The sequence below is a fragment of the Dendropsophus ebraccatus genome, chromosome 8 (genome assembly GCF_027789765.1).
Source record: "Dendropsophus ebraccatus isolate aDenEbr1 chromosome 8, aDenEbr1.pat, whole genome shotgun sequence".
In the NCBI taxonomy this organism is placed as follows: Eukaryota; Metazoa; Chordata; class Amphibia; order Anura; family Hylidae; genus Dendropsophus; species Dendropsophus ebraccatus.
The window spans coordinates 121,068,644-121,086,533 of NC_091461.1; the positions used below are offsets into that span (position 1 = coordinate 121,068,644).

The 17,890-nt window shown below is 44.5% G+C and overlaps 1 protein-coding gene across 1 annotated transcript in view; it reads right to left on the bottom strand.

The window, feature by feature from the left end:
• The window catches only part of FAF1 (Fas associated factor 1), a 182,297-nt gene that overhangs the window by 131,079 nt on the left and 33,328 nt on the right, over positions 1-17,890 (bottom strand). Inside the window, exons 6-7 of the mRNA XM_069981585.1 lie at positions 16,163-16,254; positions 4,957-5,062 (exon numbers count right to left, since the gene is read on the bottom strand). Coding sequence (XP_069837686.1) covers positions 4,957-5,062; positions 16,163-16,254 — 198 coding nt within the window. The remainder of the gene's footprint in view (positions 1-4,956; positions 5,063-16,162; positions 16,255-17,890) is intronic.

A 17,890-nucleotide genomic window follows, 5' to 3' on the forward strand; every position in this document is an offset into this window, starting at 1 on the left:
ATGATTAATGAAAAAATGCAAAACTTGAGCGAACGAATGTGGAATCGCTGCGAACGATTAACAATGATTTTAGGTTCAGATCTAAATCAACGATCAACGACACATGAAAGATTTTTCGATAGTTGCCTGCAATTACACAGAGCGATTATTGTTTAAATTCAAATATAACGATTTTTCGCTCGATAATCGCACCGTGTTACATTATGAGCCCAACTGATCACATGACACAGAGCCGGCAGAGGACTGTGCTTAGCGCGGTCCTCTCCCAGCTCATTCTCCCGATCGGTACTGGTACTAAGATGTCTCTATGAAGTCTCTATACATGCCAAAAGTTTTCTATGACGACAGTGACACTTAAAGTAACTCTGCACCAACAATCTGACCCCCCCCTCCCCAAACCACTTGTACCTTCAGATAGCTGCTTTTAATCCAAGATCTGTCCTGGGGTCCGTTCGAAAGGTGATGCAGTTATTGTCCTAAAAAACAACTTTTAAACCTGCAGCCCTGTGTCAAATTGGCATGGCCTAGAGTACTCATGCCCTCGGATTGCGACGCCTCTTCTGTCCCTCCTCCCTCCTCCTCATTTTTCCTATTCATATTCATCACCTGTGTGAACACTGCACGTGAGTTTAAAGGAGAAGTCCGGCCAAAATTAATTTTTGATATGTTGTTACTTATGGAAAGTTATACAAATTTCTAATGTACATTAATTATGGGAAATGCACATATACTGCTATTTCCCTTAATTTAGTAGATCAGGAGGTGTTAGAATTCTCTCAGATACAGTGACGTCACGACGAAAGGTGTAATTCCTATGGAGTGTCCAGCAGGGGTCGCTCTATATGTAGAAGTCTATGGGACTTTATTGTTTCTATGGATGTCTATGTAAAGTATTTTAGTGTACAGTGTGCTTTATTGAATAAATACATCTATGGAATACTTTGGGGAGCAAGTGTCCTTGCTCCCCAAAGTATTGCATAAATGTATTCAATCAGTACATTAGGATATCACAGTAAGCCTGCCGATCCGCCGCACTCCCGCCGATCCGGACTATATACACTGAACTACTGCTCCCATCATCTGCTCATAGTATGAGCAGGTGATGGGAGTAGTAGCTGGGTTATGGCTATCACTTGCCTGGCCGCCGCTCTCCCCCCACACATACCGGCTCCCGATACATCCTGGTGTCCACACAGACCGTCCTCTCCCACATTTGCTGGCCAGGAAGCATCGGGAGCCGGTATGTGTGGGGGGAGAGCGGCGGCCAGGTGGGAAGTTGGCCCTGGGATAGGGGGGGGGGGGGGTTCCCCAGGATTCCATAAGGAGGAGGAGGGGAGAGCGCTCCTGTGTGATGAGCGGCTCCCCCCTGCGCCCGGCAAGTGATAGCCATAACCCAGCTACTACTCCCATCACTTGCTCATACTATGAGCAGATGATGGGAGCAGTAGTTCAGTGTATATAGTCCGGATCGGCGGGAGTGCGGCGGATCGGCAGGCTTACTGTGATATCCTAATGTACTGATTGAATACATTTATGCAATACTTTGGGGAGCAAAGTCACTTGCTCCCCAAAGTATTCCATAGATGTATTTATTCAAAAAAGCACACTGTACACTACATTACGTTACTTTACATAGACATCCATAGAAACAATAAAGTCCCATAGACTTCTACATATAGAGCACCCCCTGCTGGACACTCCATAGGAATTACACCTTTCGTCGTGACGTCACTGGATCTGAGAGAATTCTAACACTTCCTGATCTACTAAATTAAGGGAAATAGCCCTATATGTGCATTTCCCATAATTAATGTACATTAGAAATAACTTTCCATAACCAATAACATACCTAAAACTAATTTTGAGCGGACTTCTCTTTTAGGGCACCTGTTCAGTTTTTATGACAGAAGATGAATAGAAAAAATGGTGAAGAGGGCATTCCTAATAATGAGGAGGGCGGGGAGGAGGGACGGAGGGGTGTTGCAATCCTAGGGCATAGATACTCTAGGCCACGCCAATTTGACACTGCACAGGTGCCTTAACGATCCAGCTCATGTGCAGTGTTCACACAGGTGATGAATAGGAAAAATGAGGAGGAGGGCGGGGAGGAGGGACGGAGGGGCATCGCAATCCTAGGGCATGGATACTCTAGGCCACAGCAGTTTGACACAGGGCTGCAAGTTTAAAAGTTTTTTTTTTTTTTTAGGGCAATAATTACATCACCTGCCGAACGAAGCCCAGGACAGATCTTTGATTAAAAGCAGCTATCCGAAGGTACAAGTGGTTTGGCGTGGGGGGGGGGGGGGGGGGGGGGGGGTCAGATTGTAGGTACAGAGTCACTTTAAGAAAATGGAAGCAATATATAACCCATGAAGCAATAGTTGGCACAGGGGAGTGAACGTCCCACATTCACAGGAAGAGATAAGTGGCATTAATGTGGCACTGCTTAAGAGTCATGACAATGTGATGTTCATATAAATGCTACAGGTACGCATCACTAAAGACAGGTTCACACATGTGCTGCAATTTCGAGGCCACACAGATGCTACAAGGTGAATCCATTGCACCGGGCACCCTATCTGTTGCCCCCCAGACTGAAACGGGGCACAGCACCAGTCCTATGGACGATCTGGCATAGCTGCCCTCTTGCGTGGTTGCACCAGATCCAATAGTGCTGCTCAGTGTTTATGTGACCCAGTGCAACTGCGCCATATGGCAACCATGTCAGATCACTATGTATGTGAGCAGTAATGTAACAATAAAAGCAGATATTGGGGGGGGGGGGGGGGGGGGGGGGGGGTCAGTTGTGTCCCCTTGGGCTGCCCTATATACAGAGGTAGGATGAAAGCAAGTATAACACGAAGGCTACGTGTTCATTTAAAGGGATCACACAAATCCACAGCAGACTACCGGAGCATCAGTTAGAAAAGACTGGAAGGGTCACTGTGGGGATGAATAATACAAGCACAATATGGTCATATATTTTCTCACATAAAAGAAACAAAATCTCAGGTTTCTATCCCATTTTATAAGATGGTGCGCACTCCTGCAACTTTGTGCACCTGGACATTTCTTTAACTTTGCTCTGAAGTGAAGCGACCAGCAAAGCCGGTACCATTCTATTTTGTTCTGCATACACGGCCTTACCCCCAGGAGAGTGTGGTGTATATACCCCATACAACCAGCAGGTGGCCGCTTCTTGCTGCAGAGCATTGCACAGAGGCCATTTCTAGCATTCATTACAGTAAAATCAAGTAGAGGTGAAAAACAAATAATATATATCTCATTAGTGCAGTCTGAGCTGCAAAGATTCCAGGCTTCATCATTTCACATCTGAATTGTTTTCAATGATTCCATAATGTTTATATATATATATATATAATCACGTATCACGTTTTTGAAAAGCTGTGACAGATCCGCTCTTTGTGAGTTATAAAGATTTTTCATCAGCAAACTTAATTACCATCAATGGAAAGAGAAGCGTCCAAAATGTCCATATCCCCTGTGCACTGACTGCTGAGGTAATGATCGCCATCACCCCGACCCATTATGTGCAGCCGCAGATCATAAATGGCGCAACAGGATATTCCTCTTTATATGATTCCTAACATCAGCACCAGACGGAGATCCCACCATCATCTGCTTGGCCAAGGCGTGGGGATACTTGATCACTTTCATCCCACTCTTCTCTGCGGCTCTTGTCACTTGGTTTTCTGTAGTAAACACTTTATAACTTGTGAACCCTTCTCTTTCTTTCAGGTTCAATTATCTCTCCATCCATTGATCCCTTACATAGCATTTTTTTATGTATATGCTATTGGTTTAACAGCTAATCTAAATTTGGGCACCCCTGCGGCAGGGGTAGGGGTGTCAGTATTTGTTAGAGAGATCTTGGAAACAACATGGATCTGTCAGTAGGTTTATGGCGTCCTATCTCAGGGTGGCATAAACTAGTAACAGAGAAGCTGAACAGAATGATGTATCACTTACATTGTCCTGTGCAGCTGATCCTGAGATATCCTCCTGAATAACATGGACAATAAGTAGTCCTCCCCATTAGGAGCATGTGCTCAGTAGTCCCAGATAGTCATGAGCACCAGCATACTCCACCCACCAGCCACTGATTACAGTTGCCTATCTATATTGTATATAGGCAGACGACAATTGTCAATCAGCAGCTAAAGGGTGAAGGTAGTGGTGTGGTATGGCATAAAGTGGTGTGGTACTGCATAAAGTCTATTCTCCTGCATGTTAGGAGAACAGCTGAACAGAAAGATGTAAGCAAAACACTGATCTGTTCATCATTTCTGTCACTAGTTTACGCCGCTATCAATTATGCAGCATAAACCTAGTAAAAGATTCCCTTTATAGCACTTAAAGGTCATACTAACCAGCTGATAGATCCGGATAGGGGATGTTAGAATGAGGTACATGGTATCTGTACTATGGTGCTCTGCTGTGACATTTTATTACCAGTTTTATTAATGTATTAGTTTTACCATCTAGGGGTGAAGATTAACCCCTCCATGCACAGAAAAGACCACCTACCCAGTGCTTTACGCACAGCCCCTAATGAATACTGAGCTCCCCCTTGTAGTGATGGCCGAAACAGGGCACCATAGGAAAAAAAAAGTTTACATCCCCATTAGGATCCATCAGGATGCTGTAATCTGCTGATTTTCCCCCAGCTGTGACCCACTGATACATCTACCAAGGACAGAACACTAGAAATATTCCATCTTTCGATCTATTGATACAAAACTACATAGAAGCCTGTTAATCCATTCAGCAGCATGGCTCCTCGCTTATCGATTCATGAGAAGCCGTGCGAGTGAAGGCGCCTTCATGGAACACCACTACATGTGACAGGTCTTTGTCATTTTGCAGGAACACTTAATAATTTTACAGGAAAGGTTATTACTGTTAAAGCGGGTGTCCTGGCTACACCTCTCTCACCTCCTGTATGGTGCAGTTCCCAGAGAATTGCAGGTTGTAATCCCTCTTGACCTCGCGGTGAGTGATGATCAGCATATAGTTCTGGTTTAATGACTCCTGTTGGGAGCTGGGGGAATAGAAATAGAGACAGAGTCAGAGCAGACAAGTAGCAGCGTGCTCCACTAGAGCGCTCATCCTTCTGGGAGACCCAGCAGTGCCGCTCCGACAAGCCCGGGCACACCTCCACCCCGGCACAGGAGCTGCTACTGTACTGACCAAACACACAGAAAGGTGTCCTCCGAGCCGTTCCATCCCAGACACACAGCTAACACTCACATAATTACTATATCTAATTAGCTAAACACGTACAAGCAGCATCTCCGCAGGGTCCCGGACCACACAAATCCACCAAGAAGTGTTATAACACACATCACAATGTCAGCACCCAAAGGACAGGGAGGAGTCCAAACTAGTTGTGTTAATCTACCGTAATGACATGGGCATACACTCTTATTACAGAGCAATACATAACTGCGGCATAAACCATATACTGTATTCTTCAGTTTATAAGACTGACTGACTAGAAGACGCGCCCCCTGGTTTAGACAATCGAAAAAAGGCAAAAATTATATTTTATGCTAATTTAGGCAGTGAAGGGGTCAAACTTCATTGAAATGAATGGGCCACTTTAATACTCAACATGACAGTACATTATACCCACACATACGCAGCTCTGCAGCAAGCAAAATACACACACAGCTCTGCTGCCTCATATACACGCACACAGCTCTGCTACAAAAACATACTCACAGTCACATACAGTGCTGCATCAATATACATACACACGTCTGCTACATCACCATACACAGCTCTGCTACGTCATACACACACAGCTCTGCTACAAAAACATACAGTCACATACGGTGCTGCATCAATATACATACACACACGTCTGCTACGTCATACACACACAAACAGCTCTGCTACATACAGACACACACACATTTTAATACAGATTGTGTCTAGCTACAGTATTGGTAGTGCACATTTTTTACAGTCATGTGACATCACTGAAGATCCTGCTTCAGCTCCGTTCTGGGTTCTCAGGGGCTTTTCCATGCACATCCCATCCAGATTCCTCTCCTGTCCGGCACTGATCTCACTGATCGGACAAAAGAGAGGACTGTGCAGCGATCAGTCACAGCACTGTTCACCCAGACGTCAGGCACAGCAGTAAATCAGTGCATTGCGGACCACTAGGGGGCAGTCAGGGTGGTCTGACACTGTCCAGCCACCCCATCTGCGGGATAGAAGTGCATCTTATCAAATAAAAAATATGGAAAGTCAATGTTTTCCTATGAACCAAATCTCCCCATCTCCAGTAGAGCCATGACTTTCTTCTTCTTAAGGTTCAACATATAAATAAGCAGGTTCAGAAAAACCAAGATTATGGGGGCACAGGACTTTTTCTTGCCGTTGATTAGCACAGCAATGGGCTCCATAAGGCAATGAGTGTTTCCTCATCTATCTGTACCCCGCAGAACCAAGAACGGTTTGTTCTCTTCCTCCACAATTTACTAACACTGTCAAACCCTTAGTACAAGCTTTGTCCAGGTTCACACTTCGTTTTTTGCCCCATGCCAGAAGCCTATGGAAATGGACATGGATGCTTAGTGCAATGTGTTGCTAAGGGCCCATTGACTTGAATGGGCAGAAAGTAGTCATACCAAATACATTCTGTCCATTTCCTGGATGTATACTTTTTTTTTGTGCAGGATCGAAAAACATGGTGTGCCACTCTTTTGAATCCTGCCCAAACACGGTTTAGTGCAGGCACAGAGAAGCTGCTCCACATAGGAGTGCAGGCACAGAGAAGCTGCTCCACATAGGAGTGCAGGCACAGAGAAGCTGCATCACATAGGAGTGCAGGCACAGAGAAGCTGCTCCACATAGGAGTGCAGGCACAGAGAAGCTGCATCACATAGGAGTGCAGGCACAGAGAAGCTGCTCCACATAGGAGTGCAGGCACAGAGATGCTGCACTACACATAGAAGTGCAGGCACAGAGAAGCTGCATCACATAGGAGTGCACTGAGACCCCACAATGTAAGGTAGGGAACAGAAGATCTAAATCACCAATCTGTCCTCTACACTTATATTACAGATATTACAAGGAAGTGCAGTGGAGAGACGATATGCAAATCCAGGGGCATCATGGGAAATATAGGCTGTATTAGGAGAGCTATATGAAAAAAAAAAAAGGAATAAAGTTGACACAAATGCTAAAAATATGGGGATGTCCACACTGAGGAATTGAAGAGGAATATTTCCTCTTCTTAAGTTGGTGCAGAATTTGTGCGGAATTCGAGTGGTGAAATGCGGAAATGCCAAACCGCAATAAATTCTAAGGGATTTCAAACAGAATACATGTAAAATACAGTGCGGATTCATCCTGAAATTCCTCACTTTGCAATACCCTAATGCTTCTATGCTACCTGGTAAGTGTGCCATGTTGCAACCTTCTATTACCCTATATTAAAACATAATTAAACTTAAGGACTTTTCCCTTCAAAGGTGTAGTTCAGCAACATTTTTTCCCCCTCAAATTAGCTGGTGCCTGAGAGTTGTACTTTATTTCTATTAAAAAATCTCCAGTCTTCCAGTACGTATCAGCTGCTGTATGTCCTGCAGGAAGTGATGCATTCTCTCCAGTCTGACACAGTGCTCTCTGCTGCCACCTCTGTCCATGTCAGGAACTGTCCAGAGCAGCAGAAAATCCCCATAGAAAACCTCTCCTGCTCTGGACAGTTCCTGACATGGACAGAGGTGGCAGCAGAGAGCACTGTGTCAGACTGGAGAGAATGCACCACTTCCTGCAGGACATACAGCAGCCGATAAGTACTGGAAGACTGGAGATTTTTTAATAGAAGTAAATTACAAATCTCTTGCACCAGTTGATTTGAAGGGAAAATATTTTTGCTGAACTACCCCTTTAACCTTTTAAGGGATTTCAGGTTTAAAAAAAATTGGCTTTGTACACTGTAAATCCGAAGATTTTTTTGGAGGCGCCTCCTGCCTCATCTGCAACAAGGCGCACAATTACTCGCTTTTTATTTTCTCGTAGACGTTCTGTTGGGATTTAAAATTAAACACTGCCAAACCTGTCAATTAAAGCGTCGGCTTGTAAGCTTGCAGATTTATAGCGGCTCATGTCAGCTACCGATCACATTTACAGTAATTACAGCTTATTTACATTAACACAAAATAAGAAATCAGTATGGAGATGGAATGTTTGTTGGAGATAATGCTGCCCGAGATTTCACATTTGCTGCAAACAGACGCCACTTAAAAACCTGGAACGTATGCAAATCTCCCAAGCCTGTGCAGCACGGAAGCACGCCAGCCCCGACTTACAGACGGAAAGCAAACACGGGGCACTAATCCCAATGATGGAATGGGACGGAGACCACAACTCACATTATACTGCAACAATTCAGTGGGAATCCACCGACAATGGATACGGCTATCTCACCATATGGCCCCATATACAGAGGGGGGGGGCAGGGGGGAATAAGTAATTGATACACTGCTGATTGAGAAGCAGAATTCCTGCTGGTCGGTTGGTGATCAAAGAGCTGTTAGTTCCTCTATAAGAAGCTCCTCCTCTGCCCTCATTACCTGGATTGCCTGCACCTGTGTCATCTTGTTACCTGTATAATAATCACCTGTCCACACACTCACACTCCAACCTCTCCATCATGGCCAAAACCAGAAAGCTGTCTAAGGACATCAGGGACAAAACTGTAGACCTGCACAAGGCTGGGATGGGCTACAGGACAAAAGGTAGCTTGGTGGGAAGGCAACAACTCTTGTTGCAATTATTAGAAAATGGAAGAAAAACACAGGATGACTGTCAATCTTCCTCGATCTAGGCCTCCATGGAAGATGTCGCCTCATGGGGTAAGGATGATTCTGAAAAAGGGCAGGAATCAGCCCAGAACCACACAGGAGGACCTGGTCACTGACCTGAAGAGAGCTGGGGCCACAGTCCCAAAGATTACCATTAGTAACACACTATGCCGTCATGGATCATGAACCTGCAGGGCACACAAGGTCCCTCTGCTCACACCAGCACATGTCCAGGCCCGGGTGACATCACCAATGACCATCTGGCTGATCCAGAGGAGACATGGGAGAAGGACATGTGGTCATATAAGAACAAATAGAACTTTTTGGTATCATCTCCACTCACCGTGTTTGGAGGAAGAAAAAGGGTGAGTACAAGCCAAAAAAAACAACTGTGCCAACTGTGGACCATAAAGCGAAGAGGGGGCTTTTCTGCTAAAGGGACAGGATGACGGCACCGTATTGAAGGGAGGGAGGATTCTGCCCCAGTTTGGATTTCCAATTCTTGGTTTAATAAAATGGCAGTTTTATTGAATCACTTTGTATGGGGGGAAGGAGATATGATGCCTGGACCCAGCTAGCGTGGGAAGGGGGTGCGGCGATTCCAGATTTTCAGAAATAATTTTTGTCAATGAAAGCACAGGATGTAAAGAGAGGGCAGTCAGTCCCAACATAAAGATTCATAATGTACCACGGCAAAGGTAAAGTTACTGATGCCATAGAGGGGGTAGAAGCAAACTGTGGTGGTTGCACGATCATATCACAAAGTGGAGTTATACATTAAAGTTTGGTATAAAGAAAATATGTAGATGTCGCCGTCATTACTAGGAGTTCGGCAATAAGCCGGGCAAGACCCTAGCTCGAGCCCTGCGTCTGCAAAGAGCTTGTTCGTTCATTCCCACGTCACATCGCCCTCAGGCTCCAAACTGACTCTCAGCTCTCAAATTGCTGACTCCTTCTGGGATTATTATGTCAATCTCTATGATCTACCGCCTGCCTCCTCGATACTTCCGACATCCCTCCCCTCCGCTGTTGCCTCCTATCTCACAGACTCTGGCCTTCCGGTCTTGCCTGAGGAGAGTGTGTCGAAGCTTGAAGCCCCCATTACGACTACTGAATGGGAATGGGCGCTCAAGACGTCCCCTTCGGGTAAGGCCTCTGGGCCAGACGGGTTCACTCTGCCTTACTACAAGACTTTCACCCCCTACTCCGAGACCACTTTCTTTCCACCTTCAATTCTGTTTCCACTGGCTCCACCCTCCCTGCCGACACCCTACGTGCCCATATATCGGTCATCCCTAAAGACGGTAAAGACCCCTCACAACGTCAAAATTATCGCCCCATCTCCCTCCTGAACCTTGACCTTAAACTCTTCTCCAAAATCTTAGCGGCTCGTCTCACCCCCCTTTTGAAAACCATTATACACCCGGACCAGGTGGGATTCATGCCCCTGCAGGAGGCTCGGGACAATATCATCAGAGCCATTAATATAGCTCATTATGCCCGTTCCTCGGGTCTCCCCACTATGTTCCTGTCCACGTACGCAGAGAGAAGGCCTTTGACCGAGTAGGTTGGCATTTCCTCTTTGCCACTCTCAGACATATCGGTCTTGGCCCGCGTATGCTGGAGTGGATTGGCTCTTTATATTCCCACCCCTCGGCCCAGGTCTCGGTCAATGGCCTTCTCTCTGCAACATTCCCTATTTCCAATGGAACGCGTTAGGGCTGTCCTCTTTCCCCTCTTATCTTCATCCTAACGCTGGAACCCTTACTCCGGCACGTGATGAAAAGCCCGAACATCTCCGGGGTCCGAGTGGGGTCAGTGGAACACAGGGTTGCCGCGTACGCGGATGACCTTATATTCTTTCTTACCCAACCCACTGTCTCTCTCCCCAATCTCCTCTCGGAACTATCACGCTACCAGGCGCTCTCTAATTATAAAATTAACCTTCAAAAGTCCGAGACATCTCTCTCTCCTTCTATAGTGGCCTCTCTCGAGACATCTTTCCCTTTTCGCTGGTCTCGTTCTTCTCTTCAATATTTGGGGGTCAAGCTTACACCATCCGCCTTGGATATATTTAAAGCCAATTTCCCGCCTATGCTTAAGACAGTCGAGAAAGATCTGCTTCGGTGGCACAAGGGCACCTTTTCTTGGTTTGGCCGATGCTCAATCTTTAAAATGAATATCTTGCCTCGCCTGCTGCACCTCTTCCAGGCCCTTCCAGTTGCGGTACCCATGTCATACTTTAGGCAGCTCACCTCGCTCCTCACTAAATTTATATGGGCGCATAAGCAACCCCGGCTAAGGAAAGATATCTTGTGCCGACACAAGTCACAAGGGGGCTTAGGCCTCCCTAACCTTCACCAATATTACGTGGCAGCCCACTTGTCTAGGGTCCTGGACTGGCCTCCACAAAGTTGTGGGTAAACCTAGAAGTGGCGCTCTCGCAGCTGCCCCTGATAGCGGCACCATGGCTGCCGGCTTCAGCCCGTCTCGTAAATTTTCACCCTACCATTGCCCCGACGCTCCGTGTCTGCCATAAACATCTTTCCTCTGGCTTTCTGCCCCCAAAGCCGTCCCCCCTGTTTCCCATACTGGGCAATCCGGCCTTCCTTCCGGGGATGGAAGACCCCGTTTTCCGCACGTGGTTCAGAACAGGTGACTTTTTGCGAGGCTCGGCCATCTCTTACGGACCTTAATGATAATCGGACCCCGCCCCCCCTGGCGTTCTGGAGGTCTCTGCAGTTTCACCACTATATGCTTACCCTCCGACCTGTTTTGCCCGGGCGCTTACCCAATTCGAATCTCTTTGCCTGAGCTCTGGCCACCATAAACACACTCTTTCTCTACTGTATGCCATGTTGGGTTCCCCCCCCCCGGAACAGCCTCCCCCTTCCTTCCTTACTGCCTGGGAAGAGGACTTGAATACCTCTTTCTCTGCGGCGGAAGTGGACCGCGTGTTTACATGCACTCACTCCTCTTCGATCGCCTCTCGTCTTCAGGAAGCTGGGTATAAGCTATTCTCTCGGTGGTACCGGGTTCCTACCCGCATGCATCGGATTTTTCCTGAAGTGTCCCCACAATGTTGGAGGAATTGCGGCGGAGAAGGATCCCTTTTACATATTTTTTGGCGCTGTCCCAAATTAACTCCCTTCTGGAGGGAAGTGTAGCGTATTACCTCCACCTTCACTGACCGCCAGCTCCCTTTCTCTCCTGCGCTATTCCTCCTGCAACTGTCCGACATTCCACCCAGGAGCTACCGTCTCTCAGTTCTCCGACACGTGATCAACGCTGCCCGGGCCTGTATTCCCGCCCTGTGGCGCCAACCCAACCCACCCAGTCTCTCCATGTAGCTCCGGAAAGTAGAAGAGATCAAATGCATGGAGAACCTCACTGCCCAGCTGCACGATCGGAATTCCCGATTCTATCGGACATGGTTTTACTGGGATCAGTTCACAGACAACGCTGAATATAGATCTTTACTGGCTCAGTGAGGAGCTATCTATTCCCCCACTTCCCCCCTTCCCTGTACTCTCTCTACTCCCTTCCCTTCTTCCCCACCTCTTTCTCCTCTCTTCATCCTCCCCCCTGGTCACTCCCTACCTTTACTGATGGTAAAGCTTGTTTTGTATGGGAGCCGTGGTTTGTTTTGTTCGGCCCGTTTTCCCGGTCATGGGCCTATATTTGTTTGCATTTCTGCTGGTTTCAGTTGTATGAGTGCCTTGGCGCCCGTAAGGATGCCAGATGTTCTTTGTTTCCTTTTACTGTAAATTGTGAAAATTGAATAAAAATTTTTAATTTAAAAGAAAAAAAAAAAAAATTATGTAGAATAAAAGGAGGATTTGAATTCCCTCCTATGTGGAATAAAAGTGAGCGAATTTATGAAAATAGATAACTCAGTTTTGGATACAAAAAGGTGTAAAGTCAATTTCACAAATACTTAAGGAACTTCTCTCATTTGTAGAATGTAAGAATTGTTTTGGGGTAACAGAAGCACATGTGTTGCCCCATTGCATTGGTATGCCCCGGTGAAAGATGCATTTTCTCATACACTAAGCAAGGATATCTGGAAGGTTGGGGAACAGAAAATAATTCATTACATATATGCAATTTTGGGAGATAACTAGTCAAATATTCTTAGTATAAAAACTTCCTCACAAGATGCCTCATACACATTAATACAATTAAAAATCTAAAAAAAATTTAAATACAGTATATTATTCTCTGCGCAGTTTGTATATAAGGGCTTGCAGGAATTCTACGGAGTCCACGTCCACAGAGTGCCCAAAATGCTTTACAGAACAAGCAGACTTTCACCACTTATTACGGAGTTGTGAGAAAATGCAGAGATTATGGACAATGGTAACGGAATATTTGGAAATTAAGTTGAGCATTGGAGAGGATTTGGGGAGATTATATATTTTTTTTTTTTGGGGGGGGGGGGTGTATCCTAATGATGGGAAGGAGAGGAGGGCTCCTTGATGAACACATTATTTATGCTAGTGAAAGTTGTGATCTCTAGAAAGTGGTTTAGCGATTCAGCCCCTGCTTTGAAGAATGGATGGCCTTAGTAGAGAAATAGGGACTATGAACAAATACTGGCGAAAAAAACTCTGAAAAAGCGCTCTGTAGGTGTAAAATATGCTGCAATATATAGAAAATGGCGAGATATGCTGGAAGGGCTGATACTTAGTACATAACTGTTCTATGGTCGGTATGTTGGTATTTATGTAAAGGTGCTTTTTTTTTCTTTTTCTTCAAGGACGGAGGAGGGTAGGGGATATAAGCCAAGTATTACGAGCTGATTGTGACACATTGTGGTTGCAGATATTTGTAATTTTTTTTTTTATATGTAAAAAAAATAAAAGATTTAATTTAAAAAAAAGGGGGGGGGGGAGGGAGGATGGATGGATGGATCTCCTAACACACACTCTCACTCATCTACTACCTATCTATCTATCCCCCACCTATCACTCTCTATATGTATCTATCACATTACAGGTAGCTTTGTGTGTAATTTGCTCAAAGAATCAATCAGGAGCAGTTTCTCATTCATGCAAAATACATTTTCTCTTGCGCCCCCTTGTGGTTTTAGAAGATTTTCTAAATCCTCGGCTTCTCACAATTCTGACAAAAGAGAGCGATTTTATTGAATTATTATACACACACACACAAAGATATATATATATATATATATATATATATATATATACAGAGAGAGACTTCAGAACCACCCTAGAAAGCACTAATACAGAATCCGAAATACAGTGACATACAGTGCAGCCAGGCTGGTAAAAGACAATCGTATAGTGGACACTTAAAGCGTAACTGTCATGTTTTTGTTTGTTTTTTTTATTGCAGAAATCAGTAGTATAAAATATAGTAGTATTAGTAGTATTAGTATTAGTAGTATTAGTAGTAGTATTAAATATCAACAGTACAAGCGATTTTAAGAAACTCTGTAATAGGTTTCATCAGCCAAAAAAGCCTCCTTCTGTACTCAAGAAGCAATCTCCCAGCCTCCCCCCGACTTCTTATCTGTGCATTATCAGGCAAACACGTCTTCATTACAGAGAAGCCAGTGAAGACGGGCTCTGCTCTCTCCATTGTAAGCCTATGAAGGGGGGAGGGGCTGAGGGAGATGAGGGAGCAGGAAGAGGGGACATGAAGGTCAGCTGTTTGTAGACCTTTTGTAGTCTGGGCACCTAAACCGCTAAATTCAGGTGTCAGAAAGGTCAGTGCTTATCTATGAACTTACTGAGAGAAGATTGCAGGGTGTTGTGCTGTGCAGGACTGCTCCTTGCTCTGTCACTCCTCTCAGCCCCTCCCCTCTCCATAGCCACTTAATGGAGACAGAAATCCTGCTGCTTCTGCAGTGAGGGGGGAGTACTAAACTCTTTTAGTACATAAAACCTATTACAGAGTTTCTTAAAATCGCTTGTACTGTTGATATTTAATGTTTTCAGAAAAATGACTCTGAAATGACAGTTACGCTTTACAGCTACATTCACACCTTCCATCAATTGACTGCAATGCACGGGCCTATTAAATAGAGAATAGTGACCCGTGCCGCAATTGTGGGTCCAAAGAAAATTTACCTGGAAGTAACACTTGAAATTCAAACTTTGCTCGGTATTCGAAAGTTTTTGAGAGCGTGGATCAGGAGTGGAACATGGTAAGATTAGCTGGTGAGGCGTAATATACAATACAGCACTGTATACGATAGCTGGAGTGCATATACAGTACAGAAGTAGTGTGTAATATAAAATCTATTACACACTACATCACTCGCCATATATTACAATAGTATTTTAGATCCTATGCTGTGTATTACATAGAAACAAGAACAGCAATGACAGGGCCGATAACAGACGGGAGGAGGAAGAACGCCTGAGAGGAGATGACAGGAGAGATCAGAGCCATGATGACAGATCTGCAGACAGACACACAGACATCGGCACCCTGGGTGTCATCACAATGTCAGCTGAACCACAGGAAAAGAGTAGAAACTGTAGCGCAATTCTATATGCAGAGAATTAACCCCTTCCAACCTCAGTTCACTACAGCCGGCCTCTCCCATCATGCAGGAATACACATCTAGTGCAAATAATAAATAAATATATATATTAATAGATAATATAAATGGGAGAGGATTTTCAAAGCTGACACTTTTTTTTTTTTTGCAAAAAGCACCATAAACCAGGTCATAACTTAAAGGGGTTGTCCAGTTAGGTAAAATAATTGTCGAATTATCCCTCCTCCTGAAGATTCCCAGTTCCTTCCATACATATTATCTCCTTCCCCCAGTTCTGACCTGCTGCTTTTTGCTGAAGACACAGAAATCTGTGTGTGAGCTTTTCTCTCCATGTCCTCCTCCCCCCCGCTCCCTTCTGACTCATGTAAAGTTTCCCTACCTGGCTGTCTGCACTCTGTAATGCTGGGACGGTTAATCTGAGGTCAAATTGGCGATGACCCGACTGACCCTCCAGGCATTACAGAGTGCAAAGACAGCATACTTGTTTATATAAGCCATCTCGGAAGAGTGGGGGGAGGAGGAGATGAAGAGAACAGCTCAAACACAGTTTGCCATGCAAACAAACAAGATTGGTTCAAACATCAGTATTCCTCTGGTGCTCCTGTGCCGAAGGGAAACCGAGCCAAACGCCTGATCTGATCTACCTTATTATGGTGCTATACAAAGTTACTGTGCAAATATCCCTATATCCAACTCATTGCTAGAAGGGACTTCCTAGCGTCTAACCATCAGAGGGGTGTGTGCACCAACATAGTAGAAGCTGAAACAGCGGATATGGACGTGTTACCTTGACTGGCTGGACATAGATGGAAGCGGTAAGTCTGGCGTCAGGACGTACAGGTTATTGTGTTTTGGCAGGTGAAGAGTTCTCAGGACGGTCTGAAAAGACAAATACAGCGCATCAATATATAAGGACTGTCACATAGCTTTATATAAGTGTTATTATGTGGTGTAACAGTATAATACAACACATGGTGGATGTCACACAGGCTTATAGAGAAGGGAGCTTGATTACAGATAATAATAATAATAATAATAATAATATTTATTTGTATAGCGCCAACAGATTCCGCGCCAACTGGTTGTGAGACTACAACTCCCAGCATACCCAGACTGCATTGCTGATAATAATGCTACTAATAATAATAATACCAATAATAATATTTATTATTATTATTATTATTATTATTATTATTATTATTATTAATAATAATAATATTACTCTAAAATAGGGTTTATGTACGGAACTAGCATGGGACATATCCATGGCAAAGCCCTGATCCAGGGGCAGCAACATGGTGACAGCTACCGCTCAACCCAAAGGGATCTAATGGTGCCTTTACACAGACAGATTTATCTGACAGATCATCGAAGCCAAAGCCAGGAACAGACTGTAAACAGGGAACAGGTCATAAAGGAAAGACTGAGATTTCTCCTCTTTCCAAATTCATTCCTGGCTAAAAATCTGTCAGATAAATCTATGTGTAAACGCACCATCATCAGTACAGAGCGGGGAAGTGCATGTAAAAAGGTAATCGACCGATAACAAGGGGTTTGAACGGCCACTCGATTAATCGTCTAAAAGATCAGTTAATGATCTCCGAGCACAGGCAGCCTGTGATCGGAGCCTTAAAGAAAAAAAAAAAAAAAAAGCACTAAAGGGGCACTCTTAGAAAAAAAAGTTATAAAGATTTGTAAATTACTTCTATTTAAAAATCTCCAGTCTTCCAGTACTTATCAGCTGCTGTATGTCCTGCAGGAGGTGGTGTATTCTCTCCAGTCTGACACAGTGCTCTCTGCTGCCACCTCTGTCCATGTCAGGAACTGTCCAAAGCAGCAGCAAATCCCCATAGAAAACCTCTCCTGCTCTGGACAGTTCCTGACATGGACAGAGGGGGCAGCAGAGAGCACTGTGTCAGACTGGAGAGAATACACCACTTCCTGCAGGACATACAGCAGCTGATAAGTACTGGAAGACTGGATATTTTAAAATATTAAGTAATTTACAAATCTATATAAATTTCTGACACCAATTAATTTAAAAAAAACATTTTTTTTACAGAGTACCCCTTTAAGGCCTTTATAACATGGGAATTGCTCTTTTTTAAAAAGCGTATGATCCCTGTGATCGGAGATCATTAACTGATCTTTTAGATGAATAGTCAAGTGGCCACTTAAACCCCTCATTATTGGCCGATTGCCCTTTTCCATGAACCAATTAGTGGTAATAGGCTAATTTTCCATATCAGGCTGGGTTCACACTACGTTTTTGCCATCAGTTTTCCTCATCCATTTTTTGCAAAAAATGGATGAAAAAAACCCCGAATGCAACTGTGTGCATCCGTTTTTCCATTGATTTTCACTATAAAAAAAAAAAAACGAATCAAAGCGGATCAGTTTTTCTTTTTTTTGACAGACAAAAAACGTGGTCGACCACGTTTTTTTGTCCGGCAAAAAAAACTACAAATCCGTTTTTTTTATAATTGAAGTCAATGGAAAAAAATTGATGCACATA